General features: G+C 35.8%; 1 protein-coding gene across 5 annotated transcripts in view; it reads right to left on the bottom strand.

Annotated features, from left to right (window-relative positions):
- arhgap32b (Rho GTPase activating protein 32b) overlaps positions 1-26,623 on the bottom strand; it is a 141,776-nt gene that overhangs the window by 12,947 nt on the left and 102,206 nt on the right. For 2 of the 5 annotated variants that reach the window (XM_056447032.1, XM_056447035.1), the window contains 7 exons: positions 21,451-21,543; positions 21,196-21,318; positions 21,003-21,080; positions 15,457-15,538; positions 13,964-14,014; positions 12,198-12,272; positions 1,432-1,581 (listed from right to left, as the gene is read on the bottom strand). In XM_056447032.1, the coding sequence (XP_056303007.1) occupies positions 1,432-1,581; positions 12,198-12,272; positions 13,964-14,014; positions 15,457-15,538; positions 21,003-21,080; positions 21,196-21,318; positions 21,451-21,543 (652 nt within the window). Of the gene's footprint in view, positions 1-1,431; positions 1,582-6,255; positions 6,447-12,197; positions 12,273-13,963; positions 14,015-15,456; positions 15,539-21,002; positions 21,081-21,195; positions 21,319-21,450; positions 21,544-26,623 lie in introns of those variants that run through there. The other 3 variants (XM_056447033.1, XM_056447034.1, XM_056447036.1) reach the window with 3 other exon arrangements.

The following is a 26,623-nucleotide window of genomic DNA, read 5'->3' as shown; positions in this document are numbered from 1 at the left end:
ACAAACAAAAGGTATCGAGTTGGATGTGAAGATTTATAAAACAAGTCTCTTATGGCCGATTCAGATGGTGCTTTAGCGTTAACGCTTCCCATTCACTTTGAATGGGTGACGTCAAGCGTTGCCAAACTGAATAGTCGATCCGTCGGCACTGCTTCAGCAGTGTTGCTCGCGGCGAAGTTGGGAATTTCTCAACTTCTTAAGCTCCAACAGAAGCGCCAACCAATCAGATCGCTTTATGCAAATACCCCAGCACCGACAGTAGCCAATTGCGGATTAAGTCATTGGCTGATGCTGCTATGATGATCCTGTCAGCCCTAACTTCAGACATGCCCTCCATCAAGCACTGAAGCCAAAGGGCGTAAGGCTCACATAGGTTGCAATTATTTATTACTATAAAAACCAAGTAATATATAACAACTAATTTAATATATTTGGTACATCAAATACATACAAATACATCAAATACATACATACATGGTGCGCAGGAATTACTTCTTTAAAAGAAAAGCAGCTATCTTATTAATCTTTTTATATTCATATTAATTTTTTTTTAAAACTAAAGATTAATATACTTTTAAAAGACAGCTCATAATGAGATGAAATAAAATAGACTCCTTTTAGTATTTTAAAAATGCAGCAAATGACATTAGAGACAATAACCCCATAGTGAATTACTTTTCAAGAGAGTAAGTGCATTGCAGGGAGGTCCACAGAGCTTTAAGTTCCTATGACTGATCCATGCTAATGACTCAGTTTTTGAACAAAGTGTTTAGCCATGTCGTCTCACGTTCCTCTGAGATCAGAGTGTCTGAGACGAAGAGTACACAATCTGCCATTACTTGCTTTACAAACACATTAAAGCAGTGTTTGCTCATGGGTGGGAGAGGACAGTTCAGATCCAAGTACTAAACCTGAGGACTATCTAAACAGCCCAAACAACAGGTGACCTTTTGTTGAAACACTTTTCTGAAGAAAACCAGGATTTTCTGCTTTAAGGATACCTGCATCCTCAGGGAAAGAATGTTCATTCTGAAGCATTTTAATAAAAGCCATGCTTTTTTTCTCTCTTCTAACTGTAATGGTCGAGCAGTCGCACCAAGTTGCGCGGATCCCGTTTGAAAAGGACAATGCTTAGATTGTAAGGGCAAGCAATGGCTCAGAGAGGATTGCAGTCAAACAAATGGAGCAAATGCTGAAGGCTGCCAGGGAGCTTTGAATCAATGGGGAAGAAATCTCTAGACACGGCCCCCTAACCATTTCTTCTGACCTTTAGACCCCTTTAAGCCAATCGGTTTCCATCGCAACCCATGCAGACAGATCCGAGGGTGATTCAAGGGGAGGGATGTTTAGCTTTGGTTTCAAGCCCACCCACACTGTCAAAGACCAGTGTCAAGCATCGTCTGGAGCATGACAAAACAGGGCAAAACTCACCATCATGGCCAGAGTTGAGTAGATGCTCTCCTAGGTCACAGCCGAACACCCTCTCCCTGAGGATACCTCTTTGCTTCAGCTTCTGCTTGGTTGGCCTGGACTTCATGAATGTGCGCAGAAAAGTGATCAGTTTCCCGTGTTTCTTGGATACTGAAAAAAATAAATCAAATTTGAAGATTTAATAAATACAGAACATATTAATGTCAGAGAATAGCGCAAGCAGTGCAACAATAAATGACCTAAAGAAAATCTGGCTTAGTGCCAGCCACATCATGTGAGGAAGCCAAGATCTAATATAATGAAAAGTAAAAGCACTGGGTTGGATGAGAATAATAGGTTTATGTATTAACCCTGAACCTTTTACTGAAGGAATTTCCCAAATCCTACATTGAATTGCTGCTTGAATAACCTAGATCACAAATGCTGTTTCGTCGACTGAGAAGAATTACTTGATTCGCCCAAATTCCATTGACTGAAGTGCATCCTGCATGTCTGGGTATTTGCTGTACATCTGGTAAAGCATTTAAGCATTTTATTACCTGTTGATCAAAACAGTTGTTATAAAGACCAAAGTATAGTATAATTTAATCAACCGTCAAAAGGCCCTGGTGTGCTGTTCAATTTCACTATATATCACGATGAGGTCCTTTCATCTTTCATTAAGGGTTAAACACAAGCTTAAAATTCCTAAGCAGAGGTAAACTGTTAGCACACATCTCATGGGGTATATACTGCAAACAGAAAGTGAAATTCAGTAAACTTCAAGACCTTTTTAAGACTTTTTCCATACATGTCAAGACCTCATCGCCACTTTCAACCGGTAACATAGGTGACATTTTAATATACAGTATATTTATTAAATACTGATTGTAACAAACTAATCCTGAACTAAAACATTATACATATACAGAATAAAAATTCTAATTGGCGTCTATAGAACTCCAGGATTTTATGATTTTATCAATTTCATAAACTACACAGCAGCCCAATATTTAGATAAAATTCAGGCAAACGTTAGCATACAACTATACATTGTAGAATAAAAAAAAAAATTATACAAAATTGAATACCTTGTAAAAAAGCATTTAAGACTTTAATACATTTTAAGGGTCTTACATTTCTCTAAACTGACTTATCAACTTTTCATTCTTTTTAAGACCCCGCGGACAATCTGTCTTAATGCTGTACACACTGCTGAGAACCACATGTATATAAATAAGATCATGAAAATTCCACTTTAATTTCAATATTAAATATTCTAGTTAGTGTTTTGGTTTTAGTAGCCACACCTACTTAATCACCACGACCAATGACAGCTCATTTACTAACTGAATAAACAATTCTACTTTGACAAGCCGTTTTAAACTCCGGAAGCAAACTCTATACAAAGTTTGTTTTGACTTGACTTTGTTGAAAATTACACCAGTTCATGCTTCGATTTTGCTTAAAGAATTAAAAAGGCCCTAAGAGCTCAGAGTTTGGACGTAAAAAGCCTGATGATGAGTGGCTGACATACAACATCTGTGAAAGTCTTCAAGAAAGTAATGTTTCCTTTCATTTAGTTTTTGAAGGAGGCCAAGCAGGAAGGACATCTCAAGCTGTTTGGACACCAAAGAAGCTTGTGTTGACATTACAAACACTGACAGTAACTGCCATATTAAAAAAAAAAAAAAAAAAAAAAAAAAAAAAAAAACTGACCTAGAATTAGTTTGAGAAAATCTTGGATGCCACAGAGGAAAAGTATCAAGAACAAAATTCCAAGAATGTGACAGTATCAATTCAACTCATCTTTATTTCTGTGGCACTTTTACTTTGTATATTGTGTCAAAGCAGCTTAACATAGACGTTCTATTAAAGGGTCACGGAACCCCAAAACACATTTTTTTAGCTGTTGACAGTTATATACGTTTCCCACGTTGCTAAAAACTCTATTAGGACACGTATATTTCACAAAAAAAAGTGAAAATTGGTTGTTTTTGCATTTTTCCAGCAAATGCATTCTTCTGGTTTGAAAAGAAATTTTGAAGCTACGTCACGGCGCGTAGACTGGCTGTCTGTACCAGCGGGTACAACATGACGTCTTTGAGCTTTTATCATTAATTCAAAAGATAGACTTAGTTCGAACCAATCGGTGTGCTCTATTGTGTATGAAGTGCAACTTCATTAATATGCATGACAGCCTCGAAGACTTTTACTGGTTACAATGTTCAGAAGGCAGAGAAATGCCACATTGTGTTGCCAACCGTAATTAAAACAAGTGGAAGAAGAAGAAGAATTTAGAGCTATGGGTCGTCAGTGTTGCATTTATAAATGTGCTGCAACAAAGGTTTTGTTTTCATTTCCCCGCTATGAGAGTGAAGCTGGACTCACGTGTGGATTACAGTGGTCTGCTAACACGTGACAAAAATACGTTTGTAAGAAAAAAATTTTTACCCGAGAGTTTTTCACATCTGAAAAAGGTGAAATCTGGACTTGCCACTCCATTTCTTTTAAAAAAAGATGCGGTTCCAGTTCATGTTGGTTGTCCTGTCTCTACAGATTTGGTAAGTGTGTGATCAGTGTTCTTTGTTTATGTTTCTTCAGAGGCAAAGTTAGTATCGTCAGCAGTTCTCTTTTAGCTTTTAAAGACACACCTTAGTTAAAATGATTTAGTTACTAAGTATACAGTACGTTAATATCACTACAATATTATGGGCTGAAAGATCCGCTGTAATTGCTGAATTATTGAGAAATGCAGAGGTTTTTTTCTCCCATTCACCTTGCGGTATCAAACATTCCATTAAAACAACACTTCCAGCAGACGCTTCCATGACATCCAATATATTGTTCGTCACAGGGGCATGCATGAAATGTTCCTGAATAAAAAGTGAAAGTGCCAATTAATAATTTGGCAAATATTTGATTACTCATGTCCATGTAATTGTAAACTGTCTTTTTCCTCTGCGTCTGTGTTTGTTTTGCCTCTGTGAAAATCAGAGCGTGCTCAAATTGAAACTACCCTTTTCATGCATACCCTTCCTTTCACCACTCAAAAAAAAAACCCTGCTGAGACAAGGGGGTTTCACAGCCCTTTAAATTGAAACTGTGTCAGTTCAGTTTTCAGAGTTGAAGTTCAGTTTACTTCAGTTCAGTGTGGTTTAGTTAAAGTATCACACAAATGCTCCAAAATATTTTGAGAGTTTGATATATAACCTCCATATTCCAATGGGCTATGTGCATAGCTAGTGTTTTTCAGCCAATGATGAACTTCCAGTGAAAGCTTTGCGACTATTTTCAATCTTCATAAGGTTCCATTTACAGCATCGATGTTGTAATGGAATTACAATACATTCAGTTAAACAGACTTATTTATTTAGATGATCAATTGTAAAAAGAGACGAAAGACCATTTAAACACAGGCACCGTCATTACAAACAGGCTAGCGCTAAAATTCCATTGAAAATACTGGGGTAAAATTAATTTTTAAATTTGACAGACATGGCGTGGAAAAATATAATTTAATGCAGTGCTTCTTGTTCGGTCTGTTATCCACTATCAGGCAGTGAAGATCACTGTGTTTTTAAAGAAATCAAATCTTAACGTGCCGATTTTGAATGGGATGACAATTCAGCGGAAGCCCTGGGGCTGGCTGACTGAAATTACAAGTCCGTGTGCATATACCCCATTGCTCATTAAACTGTGGCTGCATTCATTTTTCTCCATAAAATATTAGCAAGCCTAAATGCTACAAACCAGAAAAAAAACTGTCTGCATAATGAATCAGCAAACAATCTGTTGCCGGAAACAATTTCCGAGCTACTATAAATGCAGCTGGGATTACTAACAAATCACAAACTGGTCCATCTGTGTTTATCTGTGTGGACACATGTGGTGGATTTTGCAGGAGACGCAGTCTTAATGATCAGCAAAATCATTGCAAATATCACAGTTGCTTCATTTCAAGAGTTTAACTCCCTGGTGATTTTAAGGATGTGTGATCCTTCTCATGCTGAAACCACAGTGGACGTGGCAAGGGGACATCTGCCAGCTGTGATCTCATCTGTTCCTTTGTGCCTGTACCTTTAAAAAAAAGGCACATTAGCTAGTATTCTCTGATAAATGGTATTGAAATTTCCCCGTTCTTTCCAACTAGTCTCAAGGCAATCAATTCTTTCAAATCCAGTCGAGGTTAATAGTAAAAAGAGCTGCAAAAGGAATTTCCTGTTCTACTTTTTTTCTTGAGCCAGTAAAGAGACTGCCACACATTTCACAGAACGTCTTATTCTGAACAACACCACAACAAACCAAACACAGAGCATGTGCTGAACTTCACAGAAGCAACAAGACTGTGTGCGCTACTGAAGAATGATTGTTTCCTCCAGGCTGCACTTTACCTCCGCTGAGGAGACACTGATGACGTCACTGCACAACGTGACTGACTGACACATTATACTGTTTTCTTTTCCCCTCCAAATCAACTCGGCATTTCTTTGAGACTCTTTCTGACACATTTCTCTGTTGTAAACAAATATGACACACATCTGTAAATAAAAAATGTAATGAAAGCAATTAAAAAAGAAATACCAGCAGCTTCAAATAATGAGGGATAAAGACAACAAAATACATTTATCACAAATTAAGAATGCAAATGTTCAAAAAGCTCATTACTAAACAGTGCAAATGAATAAACCCTAAGTAATTCATATACAAATTTGGGTATATCTCAGCAGTGCAAGTGAAAAAACAAGTAATTCTAACCAAAGTCTGGCTATTAAAAAGAACTTCAGCTGCATCAAGTCTTAGATATTTTATCAACTGTATTAGAGCTAAAACTTTATGACTTACCTCACTGTGAAATATCCATGAATAAGGACAAAGTCTGTGCTCGAGTATTCACAAGTTTGTCAGACTGCAGCTGCTTTAGAGAGTTTGAGAAACAACAAATGAAAGATCATCACAGACCACTCTCTCTTTCTCTCACTCTCTCTCTCTCTTTCACTCACTCTCTCTCTCTCTCTCTCTCTCTTTCTCTCTCACTGCCAGCCGGTAAAACTAATAGTCAGCATGCATTCCTTCCTCTTCGCTTTTTCCCTCCTCTCTTTCCTCTCGGAGTTTGTCCAGCCCCTAATATCAACTTTCAGTGAAGTAGAGAGAACGGGGCGTGAGCGACCGCTTAAACCAGAGAACGACAGTTTCAGCCTGCGGGCTGTTGCACTTATCATATATCCAATACTGAGTGATGAATGTATTTTAAAAGACAATGGCAGCATAACACATCTGTCCCCTGTGATCTTCAATAATTATACAGCCTAAATGTGACTTATAATGAACAAGTTCTAAATAAAGTGAAGTTTATTTATTATAACAAGGCAAGAAGTCAAACTAAGATAAATATAATTCAAGTGACCGCAACACTAGGGCGACAACAATGCCCTCTTTCTAAAGAAACCCATTCACAGCCAAGGCCATGTTCCCATTCAGCCTTTACAACTCAGAATGACATGGTACAGCCATACTTTGACAAAGACAACCTTGTTTGCACCGGGTCTGTGGCTAAACTGTCAAACAACACAGCATGTTGTGCAAGGTAACGCTGACTCAGCAATGTTTAATGGACAGATTCATCAATACTAAAAACAACAATAAAATAAACTTCTCAAGTTTCCAACTTTATACAATTAAAAACAAAATGCAGATGTATTACTCAAGAGACATTATGATCAATGCTGAAAAACAGCCATGTTGCTTAATATTTATTATTTAATATATAAACTATTAAACATTTAATGGGGTGGTCCAGAGTGTATTAAAGGCTTGGTTGTGTTCATAAGATGCAAAAGCAATGTGTGCTCATGCTTCATTTGTAGAAAATCATGTTATTTTTTTTCTTATATACTACTTTGACTATATACAGCTTCTCGGCTAACATGAAAACAACTGTCATATTTCCTAGTTCAGCTAACATAATGTGCTGTCAGTCAGAGTAGCTGTTAGCCGTATCAGTTTGAGCCAGAATCCGACAGAAAATTACTCAAAGGACACAGCTGAACCTCACACCTGCTCTCTAAAATAAAATCTGACAAGTGTCTTTCACATATATTCAGAATAAGCATGTTTAAGTAATATGAAACATTCAGATATCTTTTGCACGTTTGTTATTTGAGATGTAGCACGCACGGAAAGCGGCTGCATAGAGAAACAGTGCAGCGCTGGTGATGATTGTGGGTGTTTACAGCATTTGACTGATAAATATGAATTTGTAGCTAAATTGTTAGCGGTGCCAAACAGCATTTCCCGTTGTTTACGTTCTTGCTACAACATATCTTTAATGCTAGAAACTATACATGTAATATATAGATTTTAACAAATAAAAAAAAATGTAAAAACGTACAGGTTGTGGATCACAATGAATCTTCTATTATGGTTGGAGGAGTTTTTATCCGAATCCAGCCCTAAACAGAGAGATGCTGGAAGTTGTTCTTTGTCAAATACTAGCTACACAAATATATATATTTTTTTTTTTATAATTCTCTGGAACATAATTAAAATAAAATTGTAAGCACTTCTCTCTATGTGTCGTGTCCTTTGAAAGCCCATTTACAAAAACAGAACAAGCTCTGTGGAAATAGCAGCGATTGAACGGCATTTTAGCTTTAACATTACAGCCCCTCTGGCCACAACCCTTCGCTGTGCAGGGTGTGTGCAAGTGGTAAATGTGCGCAACCTGAAGTGTTTGTGATCTCACTAGCCCAGATGTATTTTTTTGAAGTCCCCAAACTTTGCTAAGCTAACTCCGCAAAGGCCAATGTCTCCCTTTGCATTGAACTTTGAGCTTATTACATTCAAAGATGTTGTTTATGTTCACAAAGCTACATTACAACTGAACTAAAGTTTAATATATGATATCGTAGTGGACCAACCCTTTAAAAAAGATATTTCTTTTCCTTTAGTAAAATAATTTGAAAATCAAATCATTTTAATGAATCCTTGCTAAATAAAACTATGCATCATTACCTTTTTTTAACGTACTGGCTTCAAACGTTTCTAACAGTAACAACAAAAATAAAAACAAACATGTTCACTACAAGCATAAAGCATCTGCTGATTTGATAAACCATTATGAGAGTTAACAGGAATGTGTGCACGTACAATAATAATAAACCAGACTCCCGACCCAACAGCTAACCGAAGTTCATATCAAAATGTGTTTTCAGAACAGGCCAGTAAGGAAGTACAAAATCTCCTTAAGGACAAACTGACACATATTGCTATGTAAACCTAATACAGTTTGTCTCTCTCATTCTCTCACTGTTCCTTCCAGCTGTCTTGGCGTGTTCACAGAGGCAGCTGCCCTTTACTCCACTGAGAGGAAGACATTGTTGCCCCACAAGAAACTTAGGAAATGAGGACAAGCTAAGGGAGCTACATCTGGAGCAACACCTGCTACAGCTGAAACTAAAAGTATGAAATAAAGGCTATTTATTTTTGTGAATGCGAAAGTACTTGAACAAGGACTGATTAGACCCAAGGCATTTTCATATCCTACAAAGTGCCCTATTCATGCTGCAAAACCTTGGTAAACAAAATATTACAGCTACCTTTATCACTGTTACGCCACTGGTGTGATAGGACGCTATAAGGTTAACCATTTACATGGAGCATTTGCTTAATGAGGTGAATGATTCATAAGACGTTTTATGTCGTTTGCTGTCGGGCTGAAGCTCGGCAGGGGAGCGGAGAGGTATTTGCTGTATTTGAACATGCTCAAAGGCAATACACAAGATTGTGTTTGAGTCACCATGGAGAGACTGTAGCTCATATTGTCAGCGGACAAAGCTGGGATTATTTTATAGCCTATCTTAGCCAGGGTCGTGTAAATCAGCCCAGAGTTTGTTGCAAACCAGCTTCACAATGAGTCTTTCGGGTAAACACAATGAGATTGGCTTGAAAGAACAGAAGAACTGTGCCATAAACTGACGTCACATACATAATTTTAAATAGAGATGCTTTGAATGTAGATATAGTCAAAATAGCATGGATAGACTGGTATTAAAATTCTGGTTAATACTGATATTAACATTTAGAACATTTTCATGTTATGGCTGACTGATAAAGGACAGACAATAAAATTACATAGTATAAAAGTTATAAACAACTACTTAAAAGTCTTAAAGTAAAATGTATTGGTAACACTTTATTTTGATGGTCTATTTGAGTATTAGTAGACTGTCTGCTAAATATCTGCTGATACTGCTCCTTCAACAGACATTTAACTGACTATAAGAAACTTTGCAAGTACATGTCAACTTACACTAACCCTAACCCTAACCTAACAGTCTACTTATAATCTAATGAGAATTAATTGGCATGTAGATGCAATGTAACTTATATTCAACAAACGCACCATCAAAATAAAGTGTGACCAATGTATTTATCTTTAGATTTGCTAAATTACTACATGCACGTGTGTTTTTAAATTTTATTGTTTTTAAAGTATAACATATAAACTCTGCATCTTGGTAAAGAGAGAAGTTTACATTTGCATGTATTTTATATATCAGATTTGTATGTATTTTTATATGTTTTAGATATTTAATTTCATTTTTAATGTATCAGGTGAAATTAGGCATCTAAACATTATAATGTACAGCATGAGAAAATCATTGCTATTTTTTAAAGATTTTATTTAAAAGACGCGCTTATTAAAGTGATAGTTCACCCAAATATTTAAATTATGCCATCAGTTATTCACCGTTCATTTGTTCTAATCCCATTTGAGACTGTTGAACACAAAAAGATATTTTAGAGAATGCTGGCAGCTGGCACCCATTCAATTTTTTGTATAGTGCTTTTCACATTAATTATTATTCAAAACAGCTTCACAAATGGTGCACATCATTACATTAGTCAGAATCAAAAACATTAAGAAGTTGTGTATACAGTGGGCAGTATATAAACATAGTTAACCTGCAGTTATAGAGCATATAGTATCCTTTGACACTAAATACATAATGTCAAAAAATTACTATGGAAGTCACTGGGTGCCAGCAAGCAGCATACTTCAAAATCAAGTGTTCAACAAAAGAAAGAAACTCATAAAGATTTAAAACCACAGTAAAGTAGGTATATTTCTTCATTTGGTCAATAAAATTTTTTGGTGAACTGAAACACATATACACATATATACATACATGTATATATATTCAAGTCAGCGGCTGTCTTGAAGCGCCGTTGTGTGTACCCTGATAGAAACGTTTAAAATTCTAAAATGCGTGACGCGATGATTCGGGACACTTCATGTTTCTGCCGCGCAACAGAGAGTGTCTAGTGTGCCGTGTCGCGGCTTCGAGCGACGCATCCCATGCCTCAGTCAAAGTTAATTCAGTGTGCGTGGTTATTAGTCTCGGTGTACAAGCTCGGTACTTGAAACTAGCACACAGTTGGCTGTAAAACTGTACAAAGACACAAATGATTTTGTACTCTCTGCTTGGTCTGTGTCAGAGTCGTACATGTACGACTGATTGCTGATCCTCCCACTCCTGCTCCTTCTCTCAGTCTGCCTGTCTGACTCTGTTGCAAACACAGAGCGGGTGAGCTCATGGCTCCGCCCCCTTGTTACGTTGGGCTGGAAGCCGAAACTAATCTACATGTGAAGCAACACACCCCTAAATCAGCGAGCTGTGGACACGCCCCCAACATGACACTTTTTAACACATTATAATAAACCAATCTGAATTGTGTTTTGAACTGAACCAAAACTGGCACACTCAGAAGAACCATATTATTAATATTAAATCATAAAAAATAGGTAAACTATGTGCCCTTTAATATTATATTCCTTCATTACTGCAACTGATTCCTGGCAAATTAAACAGACACATTTCTCGCTGACCTCTGTGAAGAAATATTTTTTGCCCCAACGTGACTGAAATTTCCTGCACTCACTGTTGACCGGGCCGTAGTTTGAACACTTCTGGTCTAAAGTGACATTTTTAGAAGAAAAATATTTTATTTACTAGCTAATAACCTTATCGTAAAATGAAACTTCTGTATATACATATATGCATATATAGTTGAAGTCAGAATTATTAGCCCCCCATTTGATTTTTTTTTTTTCTTTTAAATATTTCCAAAATGATATTTAACAGAGCAAGAAAATTCACAGTATGTCTGATAATAGGTTTTCTTCTGGAGAAAGTCTCATTTGTTTTATTAAGCTGTATAGAAGTGTCTTGAAAAATATCTAGTAAAATATTATGTACTGTCATCCTGGCAAAGATAAAAGAAATCAGTTATTAGAAACGAGTAATTAAAACTTTGTTCAGAAATGTGTTGAAAAACACAAAAATTGGGGGGAAAATAAAAAGGGGGGCTAAGACTTTAACTGTACATCAGTGATTAATAGTGGATTAAATATGCATTACAAATTTCTAAAAGACACCAACTGGTGGTAGGGCAGTATTATAGTACAGTAAAACATTGACAAATACTCACATGCATTAAAAAGCAGATCAAGAGAGAGGAGGAAAAAAAGTGTTATCAGTGTAAATCTACAAGACAAGGGTCAAAGTCACAAACTACAGAGACCAGAAAAGCGTTAGAAGAAAAAAACGACTCCATATTTATTGTGCTTGCACCCAGTCATCATGAAGGTTAGGAAAGACCAGTGAAACAAAACAGTAGTGTTCAGAGCACCACTGAAAATTGGGCGATTGTGCGGAGACGCAGAGGACAGTTTTGAGTTAGTCTGTGTTAGACGTAGTACGTGGATAAACGGTTTGGTCTACCTGAGCTCAGCCTGTAGGGGTTTAATGGGTCGGGTGCCAATGCACTGTCCTGCTTTATACTCTCCATCTCCAAATCTGCATGCCAGGAGGACAGAAGGGAAAAAGGAGGGAGGGACCCAGTTAGAGAACATGAGAACAGCAGCTGCACATGAAGCTCTAATAAGCTTTGCAGTCTTTCAGGAGAGAATCCCCTCACTCCACATTTCCTGTATATTAGGAGAGTTTCACAACAGTTCTGAAGGTGCCATAAATGATAATCAACGAGCTGGTGCAGTAAAATGCACAAGAAGACAAGCACTAGTCTATCGTGGATAAGAGTGCACTAAGCTAAAATACAAGAGAAACACTGTTTTATGATACTGCCAAAGGACAACTGATGCATGCAGGGTGAAAGTGTAATAAAACAAAGATACAATGTGTGCGTGAGAGAAAGAGAAGCAGGAGACAGAAAGGACCTATAACTAAGGTGACTAGAGCTATGTCTGTGTTTAAAGGGACAGTGAACAATATTAAACGGTCATCATTTACTCTGCTTCATGCCACTTGAAACTAGTATGACTTTCTTCTGGAAAGATACGCACCAAGCCAAACCAGAAGAGAGAGAAAAAAACAAAACAAGCCAAACCAAACCAAAAACGGGTTCTGCAGGTTTCACCAAGTTAAATTTAAAACATTTTTAAGACTATTATGAATAAAATTTTAGAGTTGTCCAGGGCTACAAATCCAAATATTGTAAAGGATTTTCACTTGCCCTATCAAAAACTGATTAGAATTAAATACATTTAATACAACACCAACAACAACAACAACAACAACAACAATAATAATAATAATAATAATAATAATAATAATAATAATAATAATAAATACAGGTCAGGAAAATAATTAAACCATTATGGTATATAAAGTTAAAAATAACTTCTTTTTTTTTTCTCAAATAAAATGTTTTATTGAGATGGATTGTTGGTGATTGTATGGGTGTTAATGGCCAGATTGGGTATAGCTATACATAAACAAAGGAAAATAAAGACGTGTTAAAAAAAAAAAGATTTAAGACATACAAAACAATATTTCAGTAGATTTAAAACTTTAAGGCCAGAATTTTCGTTTTTGAGATTTAAGACATTAAGACTTTAAGCCCCCGCAGATACCCTGAAAAAAAAAAAATAAAAATAATAATCCATATGCCATGGAAAATAAATTCAACACTGCTGGTTTTCTTATAAACTAACCAGTGCCTGCCATGGTAAAAATAAATAAATGCAATAAATAAATAAATAAACAATAGTATCCAAAGTACAATAAACAAATGTCTAGTTCAAAACATTAAGCATAACAATTTTATACAATTAGGCAACCATACAAGACCAAACAATAGATAAATTAGTAACACTTTATTTTTATGGTCCGTTTGAGTATTATTAGACTGTCTGCTTAATATCCGTTGATACTGCTGCTAAGCAGATATTTAACTGACTATAAAAAACTTTGCAAGTACATGTGAACTTACACTAACCCTAACCCCAAGCTAACAGTCTACTTATAGTCTAATGAGAATTAGTTGACATGTAGATGCAATGTACCTTTAATTCAACGGACCATCAAAATAAAGGGTGACCAATAAATTAAATAGTTCCACACATTCCATGTTAAAGAGAATGTAAAAGCCACACGTGTTTATAATGGCATGAAGGTGTGAGCAAGATGACAGAATTTTTATCTTGAGCAAAAAAGGGAGGCGTTGGGGTGAATATACCAGCACGCACAGGGTGGGAACAGACTCCAGGATGCCGGCCGCAGACCAGAGCAGGGGGACGCTGAGGGAGCAGTGGAGGAAGCATGGTTAAATAACACATCACACATGCATGCAATAAATGCAAAGCAACGCAACATACATTCCAAACATGTACCAGAGTACAAGCAGTAAAAATGCAGCTAAACTACAACAAAACCCTTCTGTAGTGTCATGTGCACCATATACCTCATTATTTTCTTGCAATGCTCTAAAATATAAACAAAAAAAAAACACTGCTGCAATTATGCACAAGAACCCCAGGCTCTTTTTTCAGGGCTGATTGCAATTTCACCCTCAAAGGACAAGATCTATGATAGAGTCTTCCCACGACCCACTGCAAGCCATTCTGATTTCTGATCATTTGGATGACTCATGATGATGATGATTCACCTCTCAGCGGATGCCAATAAGTATTGACTGGATACGCAATACAGCCAAAACCAAACAAAAACGTCTGGAGGTGATTGATACCTCTCTAGAGTGCTTGGCAAGCCAGTTAGTCCAAGTTATGATGTAAACTGACCCCTTATAAAGCTGTCCACATGCTTTCACGGCCACTCCAAATATGACTAAATGTATTACTCTTGTTAGGGTTGTGAAAGCGAGCAACAGTCCATTTGAGATGTCTATTAATCAAATGGTTTCTTTAGACGTTCCGGTGCAAAGCCCGTGAGATGTTGTGTAAATATGAGGGAATAAACCACACAATGCTGTACCAGTGTGCGATGTATAAAGGCATATTCACTGGCTCCAATAAAACATTAGGAATGAAATGAGGAAAAGCAAACACATTCAACTATGAAATGAAGAGGGTCAAAGGGTTCCTATGTGCGGAGGGTGGAGAAAAACAGAATGTAGCCTGGGAGTGAACCACAAAGTTCCCATGCAGCATGTTTGACGATGCGTTTCAAGATTCGAAAACCTTAAATGCCTCACAGCCAATTTGAAAATCTGAAGTGACACTTTTTAAAAAAGCAGCTGTGCCCTTCCTGCAAGGACGATTTCCTCCAAAACATCAAGTAGCAGCCTTGCAGACTTCTCTTCATGGAGGTTTGAAGATCTGCAATTCACACAACAGGACCCAGAGGCTTCAGCCTGCACCTGTTCACTCAAGTACACGCGCATGCACACAAACACCAAAGACTCAATCCACGGCTGATTCAACACATCACTTCTTGTCTACATTGTTCCCATCCACTCAAACATGATTACACCCGAGTAACACGCTACCCTTTAAAAATCTGCATCTTTTCAAAGACCTGACAGCCTTGGGCGTAATCTGAATGCTTATGAACAGCAATCGTGACCTTGTGCTCGTATGCTGATGTTTGCTGGGCTGCTGCTGTTTGTAATGCCTTGCAATGCGAGTAAGCTGTTATGGGATGGTTAATACAGACGTGCGCAGAGGAACTGATGAGCTGTCCCTGCTGGATTTGAGGTATGCGCGAGTGTGTTTTGTGGTACCTGGTTTTGGCACAGAGTTGGTGACAGACTGTGGGACCTTGTCGTTTATCAGCTCCACACACTCGCTGGGAAAGAAGCCAACCTGTGGATGGAAGAGAAGGTTTGAAAAAAGCGCCATCTCTTCACGGAGACAGGCATGCCAGAGCTTCATCATACCACTTCTGCATCCTGCACTTATTTGCATTCACGGAATAGCTTTAATAGTTATGTCAGTATTGTATTACAGTGTGTTAATATGTTAAAAAAATGTTTGTACATTCAAACAACAAAGGAAGAAAAAGAGAGATTAGAAAACATTTGGATAGACAATACAGGAAAATATCTGGTATTAGATTAGGGCTGCAACAACGAATCGATTAAAATCGATTACTAAAAGCGTTGGCAACGGATTTCATAATTCATTCACAATCGACGTGGAGACATTTGATTATTAAAAAACTTTGAGTGCGGAGCGGAGCGAATGCACTGCCGCGCACTGATGCCAGCAGAGTCCAGCGCCTCATAGACAGGACAGAGCAAAAAAAGAGCGGAGGTAACATTAGAGGAAAGATACATGGCGAAGGCAGAGAAATCTGTGCGACCCTAGTCATCCAAGGTGTGGGGGCATTTCGAACTAAATAAACTAAAGCAGCATAACATTAAAAATTCAAAATGGCTCATTGGTTGGCGCTGAGCCAGAGAAAGACGTGTCATATCACAATTACGCAGTGTTTTTAACCACCCAATGCTTATTTTATGTTTTAGAGTTGTAAATACACACAAGTACTAGTAAAACAATACATTTAGAGTTTGTAAAACACACAAAAAAGTCTATGGAAGTCTAACAATCCAGTCAAATATAATTTGCCGATGTGTATTATTCATATCAGATACATGTAGTGAAAGTAACAATAAAGTTCAATCTATTCTTCTCCCAGCTGGCCAGCCACTTGCTTGCATGCATTTTGGAAGTAACTGATGAATTTACGTGCTGAATGCTGTGTGTTTTGATTTATGAATGAGGCATACGACCGGACGCACGTAAAGATGGCAATGCCCATCTCACGTCATGGATCACGATGAAGATCATTTATGCGTCTTAAAAAAAAAACGAAAAAAAAAAAAATAAAACACTCATTTACATGTTTTTGTGAATTGGAATATGAGATAACATGAGCAAGTGTGTGAATATTTTGTATTAAACAGTGAAAAGCATAATAAAAGGGATATATCTGTCATACAGCGCTATTGTGGTTGCGGTGTGTCACGTGACAAACAAGACACGTCACCACGGAAACATTAAGAGTGAACGCTCTAAAATACAGATCGCCAAACAAAACTCACTCCCAGGGCCAGATAGAATCTTTTAAACTCACCAGTGAAAGAGTTAATGACAATAGTAAAGCAGCGATGGTAGAATTACTTTGCACTTTGCATTGCAAGGCTAAAGACACGTTTTTATTCACTTGCCTTTTTTGGATCATTCATTTTTCCATCTGTTGTTATGTATAGCGGCACTGCAAAAATAGCTTTTCTTACTTAGTAATTTCGTCTCATTTTCAGTCCAAATATTTAAAAAAATCTTAAATTAAAACTAGACCAGAAAATGGCATGAGAAAATTAATTGATGCTTAAAACTTCTGTTTGAGATCGTCTCATTAAGACCTCATTGGCAAATAATTTTGCTTGTTTTAAGCAAACAATCACTTAATTTTGAGGTGTTTTTTTTCAGAAAACAAGACAATTTCTTATGCTATTTCATGTGTCTAGTATGTCTCTTGATTCAAGATTTTTTTAGATGTTTGGATTGAAAACAGGACAAAACTACTAAGTTAGTTTATTTTTATTATTTTTATTATAAAAGCTCAGGGATGTTTAAGAAGTTTCTTTTTTTTAAGTTTCTTTTTTTTTATCCGAAAAAATAACCAACAGATTAATTGATTATTAAAATAACCGTTAGTTGCAGCCCTATATTAGACATGAATGTTGTGTCTTGTAACCATAGCTAGGGCTGGGTGATTAATCGAAAAGTAAATCGAAATTGACATTCAGAACCTATAATTGATCGAATTTTTCCAGATAAAATCAATTTTCAATTACTTTCCCTAGTTCTAATTTGACTGCTTTTTTAGGCAATGTGTGTTTTAGTTTCAGTTGTTCAACGTTGATGTTCAATAAATCATAGATAGTAGATAGTGTGTGTTTCTTTAAAATATTTTAAAATTAAGTAATCCACCGTACATTCAAAAATATCTCATTTGTAATATGTGAGCATATTTACTGTACAAAACCTTGTCAGTGAAGGGCAAAAAAATTAAATAAAAAATATAATCATCGTTCATTAATTGAGTTAATGTTCAATCAATCAAGATTTAGATTTTAGGCCAAATCACCCAGCCATAATCAAAGCTAGGTTTTTAAAAACATTTTTTAAAAACAGCCGAATCTTGTTTGGTTATGTGCATATATTTTGTAGTGATCAAGAAGTGTACACCACAGTGGAAACAGGGATTTATTATTTGCAAAAAGCTTTCATGTGCTGCATCGACACATCTAGAATAATATTTTAATCATCTAAAACAGCTGAGAATAATTTATTCTGATTAAAGAGGTCTCTTATGCTCAAGGCTGCAATTATTTAATAATACAGAAAAAAACAAATGCTGAAATACATAAATTACTGAAATAAGGAAAATGCTTACATTTTTTCATTGAATTCTTTTTATATTTTCCATTATAGACCATTTTGAGGAATGTAAACAAAAACAATGGTCGCAATGTATTTCCTGTTTTACATTTTTAATTTTTATAGCTCTCAAGAATCAAAAAAGGCCAACATATTGATAATGTTATGAAACCTTTTTAACTAAGTTATGATTGAATTGCCTCATTACAGTTATGAAATAGTTTGATAACAAGCAGGAAATGTTCATGGACCGATGAAATGCCCACACTGAAATGGTCTATACTTTTTCTGCATATATATTGTTGCTGTCCAATAAGTGAATGCTATTTAATTAGTCATATCTAGTAATTAAGAAGTGAAAACAAAAATTCACTTTTTTGGTCTAGTCCTGCCACAGAGATTTTTATTTTGAGCTAAAACTGAATCTAAATGTACTCAAATGACAACCAGGTTTATATCAATTAAAAAATCTTTGAAAACAGTAACGACTAAGCCTTTTCTACACATTCCAAGAGATGTCCACCTTGTAAACTTAAACGAAGATTCAAAAGCTCAGTAGTCTTTCAGGCACAAACATAAACAAACTCACTAGGCTAAACTAGCACAACTTTTAAACAGATTTTATCATTATTTAATCTACAAACCAATTGCAGATCATTTACAAATATGAATTTATCTTGATCGGTTTCAAAAGTTTATTTTTATTGTCACAAGCTTATTCTGCAGAAAACATTAGCCATGTCTTTAAGTATAACCTTGACTTTCTCAAACATCTCAGACCTAGAGCTAAGCCCAAACTTTCCCTGATTTGTTTCTGACATTCCCCGAGACCCTGCTGACACCAGAGTGTGCTGAATATCATAATGACAGCTGGCAGAGCGGTGCGCTCATCCTCCATCCAGACAGATGCTGGATAGTGGATACCTGACCCAGCTGCCAGAGCTCAGCGTCAGACTGCCCCCTGATGGAGACCGCACACATCTGCCAACATGCGCCCTTCTCACTGCATGGGCCCTAGCAGTGAGTCAGTGGAGACCCAGAAATGCCATAACATGCCAGAGGAGTGTGTGCAATAGGGCTAAACAAAGATGGCAACACTGGCCATATGCTTGTGGGGCAATGAGAGAAAACGGGTTGGCAGGTCGGCAGAATATGAAGTAACTCATGAGTAAATCGGTGTACCCATGCGCATAGGGCAACAAGCCGAAGTCTGCTATCAAACTGAATTGGATCATTTCATATGTATACATGTATTCTGATAACAAGTTAGCATTATTTTCAATGCAGAATATCCTTTTATAACAAAGGGCTGCTGAATGCATGATCCTGATTGGCTGATAAACATTCTGAGCAGTTCATCCTTACCACATTACCAACTTGGGTGTGCATTTTAAACAATTTAACACAGGAACTGGATATATGTCACTTTATATTTACATTGAAACTTATAGAGATATTAGAATTAAGCTCTGATTGTCTGTTGTCATAATTTATGATGCAATACCCTACAAATATGATAATTTTTGTAATATAGTCTATAATTGTGTACGAGTTACTAGTCTGCCCATGAAGATGTTTACCTAACTTTGTCTAGCAAGTGGAACAACAATGTTTGACATCCCAGAGAACGTTGTTTTGAAAGACATGTCTGAAGTCAAGTTATGTTTTGATATCAGGAAGTTATGTTTTTCGCTAGAAAGTTGCTAGAAAAGAGGCACGCATATTCAAAAGCACGGCAAAAAGTAGTAGACGCTGCAATGCATGAGGTCAATTTCACTGTTATGGACATAGATAGAAATAATCAGAAGAACTTATTTTTTATTCAGGGTATATGCAGGAATCAGAGAGTAAAATTCAATATCTTTTAAGACCTTTTGAAGACTCTTTCCATACATTTGAAGACCTCAACCGGTAACATTGGCAACAATTTAAATATATTCACTAAATACTGATTGTAAAAAAAATCCTAAACTAAAACATTATTAATTTACTTTATAAAAATGTAAATCCAGAAGGTTGATCTGCCTATAAAACAGCAGAAATAATGGTGCTGCCTGGGTTACTTCAGTAAACAATCCAATGTGACATCACATATAGCAGGATTTTATCGATTTTATAAACTACACAGTACCCCAAAACTTCAAACTTTAGCATTCAACTATAATTATACAACTGTATAATCAAAAATGATGCAACATTTAATACCTTGTAACAGCATTTAAGACTTTTTAAGGGCCTTAATTTCTCTAAATTGGTTAATCAACTTTTAATACTTTTTAAGACCGTTAGAATGAAATATCAGGGTACTACAGTTTATAGCTTTTAACAAAATTATTAAATTACAAAACGTAAAAACAGTTAAGATGACTGCCTTGACAGTTTTTTGGTGGTTTTCCTTGATGTTTAACAGATAAAATATTTCATTTACAGGCATTATTCTCAATTGAAATGTATTTCTTGCATTTTAATTTGTTTTATTTTATGATTAGATTATTACATGTACTTTTCTTTTGAAAACTCTTTTGAATTTACTTATTTCTTTATATTAATTATTATTAGCTTTCCTCTTATTTAAAACAAATATTTTAAACCTATTTATATCAACACGCACACAAAAAAATCCAATTACATTGTTGTTTTATTAATATACTGGTTTCAATTTGTTTTTAAGCAACACTGCTAGATCCTTTATAGCAGCCAAGTGATAAAAGACCTGAGCTGGCAACACTGCATTTTCTAGGTTCAGCCTTTATTGCAGACTAGACTTATTATGATCACAGTGAAAGCCTTTAATCGTCACTTGCTCCAGGGGGCTTATACCTGCAATTCCAGAATCTGCCATGCACACTTAAAGTAAGGCGCTAAATCACATGGAACAAACCTGGAAACCATGTTTTCCCCTCCACCAGGTGGTGTCCTCTTTGGGTGGCATGTCTATGACAGAAACAATATCCCCCACCTGAGAGAGAGAGAGAAATTCATCAAGGACACTCCTCACAAAACAATCATTGTTAGTATGGCAATCACAGATCTTCAATCCTGCATAAATAGCTCTTCATTTTTATCTCTGTCACCTCAAATGACAGCTCATCAGCTGCCTGTGCGATGTAGCGCTTGATCACGTGGGCCGCTGCAATGGCAGGAACATTTATAGACGATTCTTCATGCACCAGCAAATGATTCCCTTTGTTGTCAACCTAAAGAGAAGAGATTCCTGTGACACCTTGGCTAATGGCAACATTGAATATACGTTCCTATCCTTACTGATTATTTAAGTGAATAATCAGCGCGCAATCAGCTCTCTGCCCAAATGACATTAAAATCAGTACCTCCATCCACGTGAGGGCCGGCCCACAATTGATCTTGTTATCAGCGATGGCTGAGAGACGGGAGAGGTAAGCCATCAGCATCTGGGAAACTGCCTGTTGGAAAAGGAAAGGGAAAGAAGGAGAGTTAAGTAAGCATGATAACTTCCAAGGGGTAATTCTATAAATACAGAGTATTTTAACAAGGGTTTTGTGAAAGCTCATATAAACTGTAGAAGGAATGTTTTGAGTTTGTCTACTTTCTCATTACAAAATTGCAGGGTAGGTTTATGGAATGCAGCTTTCGGTTTCGTAACAGTTTAGTTTTTTGACATAGCAAATGCAGAATTTCTATTTCCATCAAGAATGCTTTTACATTTTTATTTATTTTTGACATTTTGTTTTAATGATAGGCCAAAAATTTGACAGGAAGTAAACTGGGGAGAATAGATCATGACAGTTGCGCAAGTCAGGACTTGAACTTGGGACAGTTTCGCTATACTGTTTGTTGGCACACTGAACACAAGTAGGGCTGCACGATTCTGGCTAAAATGAGAATCGTGATTTTTATATTTCTTTATTTTTTTGCTTAAAATCAAGATCATGATTTTTTCACGATTCTGTAGATGTAAAATAAAGGTTAATATGAGTAGGCTATTGTTATTTCTTAAACGTATATGGTAAATGAACAATAATATTGGGCCTATGTATAGATCTACTGTTGGTTAAAATGCTAAATTATGTATTTTGACATGGAATGTGAACAGACTTTTTATATGTCCTGGTTGTTAATTCACAGTAAAGTGATGACATTGGAATACAACTATTCATAATTCTAAAATTGAATTATGTTTGCTTGTCATTTGTCATTGACAGCATTATTAGACTATTTTTTCACTGATAAAATGAGACATTTGTCAGTATCAGATTCAACTCTTGCATTATATTCAACAGGCTAGAGTGGTTACACAGACCCAATAAACATTTATTTTCATGCACAACACTTTGTTGTGTTCACTATGAAAGAAAAAACATCCAATGCTTGCCGTAAACATAAATGCAATATGATCTTTTAAATTATGTGCGTGCTTTCAGTTTCACTTTCACTGCCGAGTGCGGCTCATGGCTGCAGTCACATTGACAAACAAACAAACAAACAAACATACAAGCACACATGCATACATGCATACATACATACATACATACATACATGGCATACATGGCATACATTGCATGCATGCAAATCATTCTTCCCGCGTGATCACTCTGTGCAACAATCTAAACCTTATTTACAACTTTATTAATCACGCCAACTTTAGTGAACAGAACCTGCATATGCTGTGAAAAGCAAGTAATAAAGTTGTAAATAACGTTCAGTTTGTTGCACCGGCGCGCACATCATTTAAACGATCATATTGCATTTTACAGTTATGATTACGACAAGCATTTGATAGGTTTTTTCTTTCATAGCTAACACAAAGTGTTGTGCATGAGAATAAATGTTTACTGTGTCAGTATAATTAACCTATATAATGATAAATATAATGCAATCAGATAATGACAAATGACTCATTTTACCAGTGAAAACAAATAGTCTAATAATGCAGTCAATGACCAATGACAAGCATATGTCCCAAACATAATAATTCAACTTTAGAATTATGAATAGTTATATTCTGATGTCATCATTTTACTGTGAATTAACTAACAGGACATATTGAACGTCTGTTCAAGTCCACCATAATGACTATCCAAAACTTTGCATTTTAACCAACAGTAGACATACACATAGGCCTATTATTATTATTATTATTATTATTATTATTATTTTACCATATGTTTAAAAATATCAATAATAATAGCCTACTCATATTACCCTTTATTTATTATCGTGATCTTGATTTTAAGCAAACAAAAATCGTGATTCACATTTTAACCAGAATCGTGCAGCCCTACTATCAACACTAACTGAATGCAATGGAATTTTAGTTAATGAAAACTAAAACTAAAACTATGGGTCAAAAAAAGTTAACTGAAATAAAATAAAAACCTAAAAAAAATAAATAAATAAACAAAGCTGTTGAAAGTTAGTAAAAGTAAATACATAGAAAATAAAAATAAATGTGTTAACAAAACAAAAAGGTAAATAAACTAACAAAGCCATTGATGAAAAGACTAAAACTAAACTAAAAAGAAAAGAAGCTAATTTAAAAAGTATCAAAATAAAAACTATTTTCAAAATGTAAAACTAATAACTTTGACCAGATGTGCATTTTTTTATAGAAACCCTAAAGGAGAAGTGTCTTCAGTGACTGCCGCAGTATGCATTTATTTGTGGCTCAACAGTGTGTTATTGTTTTAGCGTATGCTTGTTGACTGGGGTTACTTTAAATGACCTGGACTTGCACTCGGAGATAAAATGATCTGGATTATACTTACACACAACCAGCTTGCATAAAATCCAATATAGCAGAAAGAGGAGTGGTGGAGCGGTCTCATATTTATACAGCTCAAAAGATCAGTCTAATAAAAGAGCTCAACCACGCACATCTTTCTAAAAATTTACATCCCATTTAAACCACATTACATACAGCTCAATCTAAAAAGAAAGAGTAGGTTTAATAATTACTTCCTTAGTGAAAAACAGAAGGATATAAGCTTGTCAGAAAGAAGAGTTTACTATTTTTTTCTTACTGTGGTAATGCATTCAAATTCAGAAGTGTGTGTTTTACAAATGATTTTTTAGGCAGAGGAAATTAAAGAGAGCATTTCTTAAATCTCAGCCTCCAGAACTAATTGAAGGTAAAGTTGCTCTATAAAATGTCAGCATGCGGGTTTACTCTCGGTTTATGATTGTCTAGAAGAAATAAAGAGCTCCACATCCCAGTTTTGTCTACATCATTTGTCCTCAGCCATAATACAACACTGAATGTATTTATAATGCACAACAAAAGCTATATGCTAAATACAGACAAGAGAAGTCAAAACATCTTTACTAAATGAATGTTTCTGTCTCTCTGTTTTTAGATGCACTTTAATGTGTAGTTTCCACTTATTTACATCATACACCCACATGGAATAATATTGTTTCATGTAGCGCCATGCAAGTTTCTTTAAATACTTCTATGACAATAAACAAGATTAGAAAACAAACGCAATTCAACTTTGAAAAGATTATTATTATTATTATACTATTATTTATTAAATTTTTTTTGTTATTATTACCTTAATTTTGCTTTATATTAAAAGCAAATTTTAAGTTAAAAAGGATTCAGTTCTTCGTTATATAAAAACTTAAACTTAAATAGTTTAAAATAGAGTTAGTTTGTTTTTCTCTAAATTTAATGTACAATACACACAAGGGATGTTCTGAACAATCGGCCAAAGATCGGTACCGGCCAATAATCACATTTTCATGATGTGATCGGTACTCTTCAATCTGGCCGATTCCATGAACGGATTGCAGAGGAAGTCTGCACAACCTACATCAGCCACAGCACTTGAGGAGTTAAACGATGTGTGGAGGCATGAGCGACTGATGCGCTCATGTCACAACAGCTAAAATATATACAGATGCGGTGCAACCTGTTTATACAGTCTATTGGCACGACGCGCGCGAGTGATCCTCTCTTTGTTGCAAGGGCAGCCGTTGTATTTCCAGTTTTTTGAGCGATCACCTCTATCTAGTGTCTTAACCAACTTTATGACCTCTCCCGGAAGCTCTGGGAGTCTCCCACATATTCATTCCGGCTTCCTCAAAAATGAGGTAAAATACCTGAAAATTATGGTAATGAGAGTGAACGAGCAAAAGAACAGATCGCGAGAGGCACAGTAATGTTCTAAGCATTACATTTCTTAGGTTAAATGAATAGAGCAGTAAAGATGACAGATCTGCTGTCAATAGTTGGTGATGAGCAAAATATTTGAATGGTCTTGCATGCACTTAGGTATTTTTACATATAACATCTGAAAGTTCTGTGTTTTTGATAATATTGTAAGTTCACTAAAAGCTGGCTGGAATTATTGGATAAATAAAACTTCTTTTTTTTATGAATAGTTAATAACATAACTTCGTAGTAATATACTTTTTGCAATAACCACTAGTTTATAGGCCTTTTAATTTTAGTAAAGAAGTATTATATTAGATTTATAGGTGTACATTAACTTCTTATGCATCAAATATGTGCTCAATCCTTTTCATTAATTGAGACGTGTTGAATTATTCTTTCATCATTTGCAATGTTTCCAAATTGCATTTTTTGTCATTTTTGTTACCGATTTTTATATCAGTGTTATATTATTTTCTGTCAATCTGCTTCTGGCCATGACATGTTCACACTTACTGCTTATAATAAACATGTTTAGGGCATTATATGCAACATCCTTAATTAATTCTCTTAGGTAAGGCGAGATCTCCCCCTAATGGCCCGTTTACACTGACTGGTACAGTACAGTACGGTACGGGTCAACTTTATCAGGCTTGCGTTTCCACTGCTAAAGGGGTACCAATGGTACTCTTTTAGTGGGTGTGGTGTACGACAAAGTTTCAATCGACGTCATTCTCGCTTGAACAAATGTCAAAGTAAAACTGTACGGTTCACATAACATGAGAAGCACTTCTCACAAAACAGATGCTTTATACACATAAATACATGTGCATAACTAACCTTTCCATTAACATGATATGATCATAATTGCAGATCAATGACAGTGCGAAATAACCTACTGTAACGTCTGCCATTATATAAAATAAATAAATAAATGCAACATATATGAACACATACAGATCCTTACAGTCTCTGATATGTTACCACTTACAGAAAAACTACACACAGCATACATTAAGTCATTATTTGGGTTTAAAAACAACACAAAATATAGCTCACAGTCAGTGCAAACCTCTCATCTGTATTTTAATCTTCACCAGCACATGCAATCTCTGTTAGAAAGTAATTCCGTCATTCCAGGTTCATAATAGTCCAAAAGGTGATGATAATAGTTAAACATGGCAGTTTGTTCATGATTTAGGTTGCTAAAAGAATCATTTGCTTTGTTTCCTTTGTTTTTTCCGGCTTCTCCTTTGTTCTCTCACGTTTGTCCGTTTCTGAAAGGATCGGATGTCAGAAGCATTTCAATAATCATGACACGTTTTTATCATCAGCTTGAGAAGTTCGCCATTTCAAATATAGACGTGATC

This window comes from Danio aesculapii, chromosome 21 (assembly GCF_903798145.1).
Source record: "Danio aesculapii chromosome 21, fDanAes4.1, whole genome shotgun sequence".
NCBI classification, from domain to species: domain Eukaryota; kingdom Metazoa; phylum Chordata; class Actinopteri; order Cypriniformes; family Danionidae; genus Danio; species Danio aesculapii.
This window is presented reverse-complemented; position numbering and strand designations above follow the sequence as displayed.